We start from the raw sequence: 10424 nt of genomic DNA on the forward strand, positions 1-10424 counted from the left end.
AAAAAAAAAAAAAAAAAAAAAAAAGAAGAAGGAAAGAAAGAAAGAAAGAAAAAAATCTTAAAAGCAAACAAAGTTGGATGTTTCATGCAAGTTAATACTTCCTGAGACAGGGCATCAATCAAATCAATACAGTAGTATATCAACGCAACACACGGAGAACCATGAAAAAGACTCACCAATGGCCAATTGATTTTCACCAGCTGATACAGCTAATTAGTTGAGGATGGATGGGCTTTGTTCTTAAAATGGGTGCTGAAACTCCCAGACAGCATTAAGGGAAGGCACTGAGCTGTGATTTATGGAAAGCCATGTAGACAGGAGGGTGCACACAGGAGACCACAGAGCTAGAAATTGCAGAATAAAGCCTAAGGAGTCAACTTTGCTGATCTTGGCTTGAGAAAATAATCCTTAGATAAGACATTAAAAAAGGAAAACCTGAAAATGAAAATAAAATTTTGAGTATGTTGTTATGGAAATAAACTAATAGGAATGTAGAGAGAATCTTCAAGTGTTCATCTAAACATTGGTGTCCAGAATACTGAATGTCTAGTATCTAAAATCAGAGAGCAGCACCCCACACTTTAATAAAGAGACGCTGCCTGAAAGTACAGAACAAAAATAGCCAAATCTATTCTGAGAATAAAGCTGGAAGTATCTTGTTCCCGAGTTCAAACTATACTACAGATCTGTATTAATTGGGATGAAACTGGATTAGAAAAGTTAGAGACGTAGACGAGAACAGTGACCATGGAGATGGACCCAAGCAGGTGTGGCCAGCTGGGCCTTCAGAGCGACTCACGGAGGGAAAAAATGGCGCTGTGACAGCTGGACACCTACTCACCAAAGGACAGGCTCTTCCCTTTAAACCTGTAGACATATAAGGTGAAGGCTAATAAAAGTGAAACCTGTGCTTTCTAAGCACAGGAGCCCATGGAAAGAACAAGGAAAGTTCTTTAACATGGACCTTGACTTTTTTGGATTTTTTCAGATATGATATCAAAAGCATAAGGAACAAAAGCAACCATCCTCAAGAGGGACTCCATCACCTTAAAAGGTGTCTGCACAGAAAAAATACATCACTGAGGCCATTAACATGAGTCAGCAGGCAAAGGTACCTGCCACCAGGCCTCATGACTTGAGTTCAATTCCCAGTACCCATGTGGTGGATAAAAAGACACAAATATTACATATGTACTTTGACAAACACATACATGTCATGGTGTGCACAACCACCCCCTTCACCACATACAGAAAATCAGTCAACCATCAATCAGTCAATAAATCAATCAATAAATGTGATTTTAAAAAACATAACAAAATAATTAAAGTTGAAACCTCATAAATGATAAATATCAAAAATATCCGAGAAGTTCATAGAACTCAACAGCAAATAACAAGAAAACAGAGAAATAAAACATGTAAATTTTAAGTCTTAAGCCTTCAGTATTTCCCAGAGAAGACACACCAGTAGCCAAGAGTCTTTAGGAAAGTACCCAGCATCTCTAACCTCAAATAAACGAAGATCAGAACCTCAGAGAGGTAAGACCCTACTATGCCTCATCAGGATGGCTCCTATAGAAGAGACCTGAGGCAGTTCTGGTGGAGGTGTGGAAGGAGACCTGTGCTCAGGCTGGGTTAAGGGAAACTGTAGAGGTTGCTCAGAAAGTTAAAATTCCCTGCCTTGTGATCCCAGAACCCCACTCCTGGGCCTTAACTGGAAAGAAGTGAGGTAGGGATCCTGAAGACCTATCTGTACTCTCTGCTCGCATCAGTGTTCTTCATAATGAATAATATACAGAAAAATTCTCTGCACCCACCCTCAGGGAGATGAGAACTCAGGGACCAATCTACATTGGGAAATTATCATACTAGGAAAATAATCACCCCCCCTTTGCCACAACATACATAAACCTGATAATGCACCCAGCTCCATAGAGTAAGGTAGACCAACAAACACGCGTGCCTTACAAACTTGCTCAGGCAGAAACTCTAAAAGCAGACCTGAAAGGAGCAGAGGGTACAGCAATGCTTGCTGAGGACTGGGGTCAATACAGACGTGCAAGTCTAAAATGAATATGTTCTGAGGGCATATGCAGTCAGCATGGGTTGTGAATCAATGTCATTGTGGTAATCATTCTCAGCTTGTGCCAAGTCACCACCACACACTCTTTAAACACAGTCAGCTTTCATTTAACAGTCAATTTATAAACATAAGACAAGCCATTTAAAATCACAGGGAGAAGCCACTGACACCTTTAATAATTGATTCCAATGAGCACAAGAAGGAGGGTTAAAATAAAATATCTCTGTGATTAGTTATCTTGATTACAGGACTATAAACACTTTTGTCATGTATCACTGAACTGGGACTAGAGTGGTTGCTCAGTGAGAAAAGCGTGAAGATGTCAGCAACGTGTGGATCTTTATCCTCCAGGCTTGCTGGCCTGCTAGCCAACTCAAGACAGCAAGTCTTGGGTTTGGTGAGAATAAGGCATTTTCTCAATTAGTGATTGGGCAGAGTCCATCCTGTTACAAGTGGTGCCATTCCTGGGCTGGTGGTCCTGGGTTCTATAAGAAAGCAGGCTGAGCAGGCCATGAGGAGCAAGCCAGTAGGCAGCTCCCCTCCATGGCCTCTGCATTAGCTCCTGCCTCCAGGTTCCTGCCCTGCTTGAGTTCCGGTCCTCACTGGCTTTGATGGTGAATTGTTTGAAAGCTTGGGTGAAATAAACCTTTTCCTCCCCAAGTTGCTTCTGGTCAGTGTTTTATCACAGTAATAGAAACCCTAACGAACGGAGACAGTAAGAGACACTGTCTCAAAATAATGAGGTAGAGAAGTGATTAAGGATATCAACCTCTGGCTTCCTCATATCTCTCTGCAGGCACACACACACACACACACACACACACACACACCCCACACATGGGTGGGGGTTGGGAAGGAAGGAGAGAGGGATAGAGGGAAAGAGGGAGAGAGTAAGGGAGTGTTGTACTGTATACCTACAACAAATCAATTTTACTGCATATGAGACAGATAAACTTAAAACTCAACAGAATAAGTTCATCCAGCTCTAACCAGAGTTATCCCCACTCCTATACGTCAGATAACACAACTGTTTGCATACATTCACTTGATAAAATGGGCGTGCATTTCTGCTTGAATGCTAACATTGAAGGAGATCGTTCTCAGCCTTTGTAGTAAAGTGTCATGTTGCAAATTCAGTGATTACGTTGTGGTGACTATTGTGAATTGGGGCCTGCAGGAGCTTTGGTTTATATTTCTCTTTGCCTTGGTGAACTTTTTGGAAATTGTAAGCATTTTTCTGTTTGTAATATAGCAGTTCTTAACACTTAAATTTTTATTCTAACATTTCAAAACAAATTCAAAATATTGCCTATGGCTCTGTACATTAAATCTTATATCCATTGTATTTTAATCATGATTAAAACTTTTTTCATTTGTTTATAAATCCCTTTTCACATTTAAATTCAGTGCCTAGTGCAGTTGTGCACTTCAAACAGCTTCTAAATTACCTATTGATCTTTCTATTACAGTTAAATGTATCCTGGTAAACATTTTCCTTTGGAGTTGAAATGAACGCATTTTTTTTTCAGAAGTAAAACTGAATGATAGGTGAATTGAAGAGAAAACTTTATGTTTCCTGCAGCTTATAAGACATGTTTTTATCTAAGTAAACATAACTTCTGTGGCCCAGGCTCCTGCAGCTTTTGATTGATACAGCAATGTTAGAAGAAAACTAATTTTGGTATTGATTGTTTCTTGTAGAAGTCCCCTGGTGCTACCAATTGCCAAGCAGGACAGTTTACTGGAAAAAGACATTATGTTCAGAGACACAACAAAAGGCCTGTGCAAGCAGGAGTCCCAGGATGGCCCGCCAGAGACCAGCATGGTGAGCAGCAAGCCAGAGCAGGTAACTGCAAGGTCACTGTGAAAACCTACAGCATTCAAAGCTGACCGGCTACCTTCCATTCTAAGCTAAATAAAACATGCACAGGCTAGGGTTCTGTTTAAAATTCCTGTCAATGTGGCCATTCTACTGGTCATTAATAAATATAATTGCTATTTAATTTTAGAGAAGTTTTAATTTTACAGTATATTTTCAGATGTCTTTGATCACTGAGTAGTATCTTTTTTTCTGTTTCTTCCGACTATCCAAATACATATACGTTGGTCAAAGATGCACTAAGAGGCATTTTCTTTTAGAAGAAGCTATGGTGTACATGTGTGTGTGTGTGTGTGTGTGTGCATATATGTGTGTGTGCATGTGTATGTATGTATGTGTGCATACGCATGCACATGTGTGTAAGTATGTGGGTGTGCGTGTGTATGTATGTATGTATGTGTATGTATGCGTGAGTGTATGTGTGTATGAATGTGTGTATGTGGGTGTATGTATGCATGTGTGTATGTGTGTATGTGTGTGTGTATGTGCGTGTATGTATGTGTGTGTGTGAGTGCGTGTATGTGTGTATGTGTGTGTCTGTGATCACTGAAGACTCAATGCCTAATTTAGTAGAGATTGCTTGGCTGTTTTAGAGGGTCCTTAAGTTTTCTTCTTTCTGTGACAGAAGTAAATGATTTTCTGTGTCTGGTGCTTTGTGAACGGCAGAGCTATGCTCACCCATTGTAGCAGGCTGGCCAATCTGGACCTCCCTCAACCCACAGGAGAAAAGGGGTCCTAGTCAGGTTGACAAGGTGTAGGCAAAGAAATAATTGCAGACACGACACATGGAAGTGCAGGATCTGAATGTATTTCTTTAAAATGTCATTAGACTTTTACAGTCTTTGCAAAAGAGAAATGAAAAATCTGGCAGCTCAGTAGTCGAGGTACATCTGAGGCCACCTGAAACACACTGGGTCTAAAACATCAGCCATCTCCTCTGGATTGGGTGCAGCACCTTCCTGCCCCCCCCCCCCCCCCCCGGTTCTGAGCATGCTCGGGCCACATGGGCTGCGAATGCGCCAGCCAGAAGGACAGAAGCTCGAAGAAACTTGAGTCACGAATCTCAAATGCCGACTGCTGCACACTGTCTCTCTCACACACACTCAGCTCAAGGTCCCGCCCATCCTTAGTAAAATGCCCCACTATGCTAATATTCTGAGCTAGTAGAGACATATCTCTTTCTTGCTAATTTCTAGAGTGGTTCAGCTGTAGTACGTGACTGAGAATGAGGATATTAGTTAAACTCCACTCAGCAAACTACAATGCCCTATTCCCTTCACTATTTCCCTAACAATGCCAGGGGCAATTATTCTGAATGGGTGAAATCCTTGCGAAATTCCAGACCAAGAATCAGATCAGCACCGATTAGGATTAGTTGGAACATTGTGGGGGCTGGGACACATTGTTCAATTTAGTTTGGCTATAACGAAATATTTCTTAGGGCACCTTTATGCCTGAATAAAGAAAGCATGTAGATCTCCCACAGACTTTAGCAGAGACCAATCTGGAACACATCAGAACTAGGAGATTCAGTGATTGACCACCTCAGGAGACTGGCTTTCTGTGAAGTGTACACCTCAGGTCTATGATCAGGTTTTTAGACCTGTCATGCAGACACACAAAAGTAGAGGAGTGCTGTGTGACAACTCATGCTCCTGTTCTAGTGTCTCTAATTCAGAGTACTGTATTTTATTCATTTTCCAAATATTCTCTGTTCTAGTGTCAGTTCTGTGGCTGTGGAAAAAAAATATCCTGATAACTTAGGGGACAATGTTTATTTTAGCTTACAGTTCCTAGTTACAGTCAGTCATTTCAGGAAAGTCGAGGCTAGTCACACTACAGCCACAGTCAAGAACAAAGAGAATAAATGCATCATTGCTCACTTGCTCCTTCTCAGCTAACTTCCTTGTTCTTTTGTTTGTTTGTTTTTTCGAGACAGGGTTTCTTTGTATAGCCCTGGCTGTCCTGGAACTCACTCTGTAGACCAGGCTGGCCTCGAACTCAGAAATTTACCTGTCTCTGCCTCCCAAGTGCTGGGACTAAAGATGTGCGCCACCACTGCCCAAACTTCCTTGTTCTTAAACCGTTCAGGACATACTCTGCCTAGGGAATGTCAGTGCCCACAGTGGGCCATGTCTTCCTATTTCAATTAATGATCAAGATACTCTCTTATAGATATGCCTACATATTGACTTAATCTAGGTAATTTCTCATTAACACCATCTTTGATAATTCTATGCTGTGTCTAATTGACAGCTGAACTGACCAGGATACCCTCTGCTCACTATTAAAATTTAAATTTTTGGGAGGAGGTCATTCTATGACCATTGCTTTGAAACATCTCCTTAACTGACTTACAGAAGTATGTGGAAACTGAGATCAGTTAGGCTTTCCCACTACTTAAGCTTACTAACAGAATCTCTATAATTGCAGTTATAATCCTCACATGCCCTGTATAGTGCTGATATGTGAGTTATTCTATGTTACCATTAATTTGTCTTCAAGCTATTAAATATACCAGAGTCTATTCATAGTACAGCAATAAATGATTATTTAATTAAACAAACACAAACCTGGCCCATTCTTTGATGTAAATGTTGAGATTTGGGCCTCTGTGGAGACAAATTAATTCTGTCTGGCAAATTAATAGGTTGTAAGTGATCATTAAACATGGGGTTTCTAGAAGACAAATTTTCTTCAAAACTAAGAAGGCTTTTGTAGCATCTCAGGAACAGGCAGTATCTTCCTTGTGGGTGGCTTCTGTGTTCTTCCTTTAATCTCCTAAGTATCATTGATGTAAGGACACCATGATCATTTTCTATCCCCTGCCTTTGGAGGACATGGTGGGTACTTGGATTGCTGAACTGTAATACTTACTAAACCTGCTAAGGTCTCCCCTGCAAGCCAGATCACAGATGTTGCAGGCAATCAGCCACTGGATGGTTGGTTCTTCATAGAAGAAGCCATGCTATAGATGGCTGGGTCATGCAGTCACCTTCCATAAGAGAGCCATGTAAAAGACTTTTCAAAGCAACAAAGTACAAAGTAACATTTTAGAAACAAGTATGCAATGTAGAAATTTTTGAAAATTAAAACAAAACCACTTAGCACATCTTTGTCTGGATTTTTATAAAATGTAGCTTTACCAAATGGTAACTCTGAAGATGGATAGTTAGTAGCTATCTCCAGTACCATCTATGCTCTCCAAAAGGCATAGAAAAACTGCCTTGTGTGGAACCTCTATAAAGGCCCCATGCCTTCTAAAACTGCCTAGAATCAGGCATCAGAGCTCTCTTCTGTTGACTTTGAAATCTTGATAACTACAAGGAGCTGCCTTTCCTGTTCCTGATGGTCTCTGATGCCATGTGAGTCGCTGTTTTAGTGTAAGCCATCCAAAGACCTCTCTCTCTCTCTCTCTCTCTCTCTCTCTCTCTCTCTCTCTCTCTCTCTCTCTCTCTCGTTTTGGGAGTTAAAAATGCATACTAACTTGCAGAAAGTTTGGGCTTTATTTTTGAATGTTCTACATTCTTGCAATCATATGCATTATATAATACAGCATATCATATATGTCTATTACTCTTTCTCACTATACATATACGCCCATATCTTACCTACATTCTTGTTATGAAGATCTATATCACATGTGAGATTTTTTTTGTGGAAAGTAGTGGGATGCTCACAAAGACTTTAAAATGAGATCCTGATGATGATAGAGGCAGGAGAGATGGGTCCTGGGTACTGTTCCCAGCATCCACATCAAGTGCTCACAACCATCTGTACCTTTGCACACCCTCTTTGACTTCCATAGGTGCCTGCACATATAGGTTTCATTTCCTACCTCTCCGTGTAAGGACTTCTGCCAGGGTCTCTTTTCTTTCTAGAAAATAAATACTTTTCTATCTTTACTTTTTATATATTCTTGTTACACAAAACAGTTCACTGATACAGGAAAACCTTCAACTCATCTAACTAAATCCTCAGTAAGACATAAAGTACATAGTAGCAACTAGTTACTGAGCACAGCAATCCTCCCTTCCTTCGGTAAGGATCCTAGTGATGGTTTCTATTGATGCGATAACAAACACCATGACCAACTATGACTACACTTCCATCTTTGTCTTAGTCCATCATTGAAGGGATTCAGTACAGGAATGCAAACAGGACAGGAACCTGGAGGCAGGAGCTGATGCAATGGCCATGGAAGGGTACTGCTTACTGGCTTGCTCCCTCTGGTTTACTCAGCCTGCTTTTTTATAGAACCCGGAACTATCAGCCCAGGGATGGCCCCACCCACCATGGGCTATCCTCCTCCATCAGTTACTAATTAAGAAAATGCCTTACCACCCATTCTTATTAATGAATTTTCTTAGTTGCAGTTCCCTCCTCTCTGATGACTCTAGCTCGTGTCAAGTTGACAAAGAACTAGGCAGCATAATGAGTATGCCCAGCCCTGTCTCCTCTCCTGACTCCCTTTGTGAACCTCCTGCATTGGGTAATTACTAAGTGGCCTTGGCGCCTCTGCCTATTACCTTGACCAACTGCTGAAAAAACACCTTAACAAAGTGAAGCCAGTCTTGTCTTCCAGCCACTTAAGACCCCGAGCAGCCTTCCATCACCCTTGGACCTGTGCAGCCATCCCCAGACTCTTCAGGGTTTCACACAGCCCACAGACAAGGGCAGCCTGCATCACCACAGACCAAGCTTTTCAGACATCCCTTTTCTCCTTCGCATTTCCTACACTTGTAATTTACTATTTATGGCCTTGCCCATCCCTCTTGCAGACTGAGAACACACCAAGATGAAAGATAACATCTCCTTTTATTCTCCTTTTCTGTCCTTGCATCAAACTACTGACATAAAGCCTGTCAGAGAGTGGAGGTGCTAGGAACACTGTGAACGTATGAGTGTGTTCCTGGAGCTGCTCTCATCACATGCTGCCCTCTATTCCCTGACTGGTACCCAGTGGTAACCAGCCCACCTTCCTCTAACTAACGAACTCTGATAACCAGTCTTCACTGTCAGCTCTGTGGGATTTGAAACATCTGCAGGGACCTGTGAGGGTTTCCCAGAGAATTTTAACTGAAGAGAGAGAATCCCTGTAAGTGGGTGGTTTTATCCAATTGAATAAAAGTTGTTGAAAAAAAAAAAGGGAGACAGCTGAGCTCTGGCTTTCTCCTCTCCTGGTTGATACCTTGACACCATAGACCAAGCTTCTTTCACCGCTGCAGCTTCCTTTCCAGCCCTGATTCTGTTTCTCTGCCCTCTGAAGCCAAATATTTCTTTTAAGTCATCTTTCATCAGTGTTTGGTTATAATGACCAGAAAAAACAACCTTATGGCAATAGAAAACTCAGCTCTTCCCATTGCCAGCCTGAAATCTTGCTGGAGAGTGGATCAGATTTCTCTGCCTTCAGCTTCTCCTGTGTGGGCTCTGGTCCCTAAGGCCTGCCTTCAGCAAGAATCAGCTGCATCCACTCTGGAGGTTCCTTCTACTCCCTGCGTTTCCTATGAGAGTTCTTCCCTGTGATGTCTGCTCTCTGTTCCTTAATTATCGACCCTGACAAGTTTTCGAACTAAGCCCACCTCTGTCCAGCTGTAGAAGATAGCACGTCAGGCAGGGGCCCCGTTCCTACTCTTCCAAAAAATCCTAGTTAACCTTAGCTCCTTTAACCATCTTCACTGACAGTGTTTTTATTAGGAAGGGGCTATCCATAATTTCCACATTTGCCCACGCCCTCCTAGCTCTAGGATGTCACTCAGGGAAGTTGACAGAGTGGCCATTGCCACAGAACACCCTTGAGCTGTGTAAGTAAGCACACCGGGGTTACACACTCTGCTGCAGAGCTGACACTGGGCCAAGTTCTTCGCTTGAATTGAGAGTGTGGGTCTTAGAGTCAGGTGGCTGGTTGTTAGAAGTTTTGAGATCAGGAATATTGTACACTTTGGGTTTTCAGAGAATAAACATGCTTCTGCTGGAATGCTGTGTTCTCATGTAGAGAAATGGATCGGTGTCCAAGGCCCAGGAACTCCTCCTAGCCATGGTGTCTTCTAAGTGCGTTATGTGACACTCTGCCCTCCTGAGCTTGAGATGCTGATGACAGAGCCTCTGCCTTTGCTACTAATGAACTTGGGCAACATTCAGCCTGAGAGACAGAGCAGGAAGCTTTCATCTTGTGATATATTTACTAGTTATGGGAAAATTGTTCTAAGTCTAGTGTTTTAAGATGTTATGATTTCCAAAACAACACTGAGATTCCACCTCACACCAGTCAGAATGGCTAGGATAAAAAACTCAGGTGACAGCAGATGCTGGAGAGGTTGTGGAGAAAGGGGAACACTCCTTCATTGCTGGTGGGATGGCAAGCTGGTACAACCACTCTGAAAATCAGTTTGGCGGTTCCTCAGGAAACTGTACATAGTACTACCAGAGGACCCAGCTATACCACTCCTGGGCATATACCCA

The 10424-nt window shown here is 42.0% G+C and overlaps 1 protein-coding gene across 8 annotated transcripts in view; it reads left to right on the forward strand.

Moving 5' to 3' along the window:
• Myo16 (myosin XVI) overlaps positions 1 to 10424 on the forward strand; it is a 509596-nt gene that overhangs the window by 240288 nt on the left and 258884 nt on the right. For 7 of the 8 annotated variants that reach the window (XM_031339016.1, XM_031339015.1, XM_031339017.1 and 4 more), the window contains one exon: positions 3785 to 3929. In XM_031339016.1, the coding sequence (XP_031194876.1) occupies positions 3785 to 3929 (145 nt within the window). The remainder of the gene's footprint in view (positions 1 to 3784; positions 3930 to 10424) is intronic. The other variant, XM_031339014.1, reaches the window with a different exon arrangement.

The sequence above is a fragment of the Mastomys coucha genome, unplaced genomic scaffold (assembly GCF_008632895.1).
Source record: "Mastomys coucha isolate ucsf_1 unplaced genomic scaffold, UCSF_Mcou_1 pScaffold22, whole genome shotgun sequence".
In the NCBI taxonomy this organism is placed as follows: domain Eukaryota; kingdom Metazoa; phylum Chordata; class Mammalia; order Rodentia; family Muridae; genus Mastomys; species Mastomys coucha.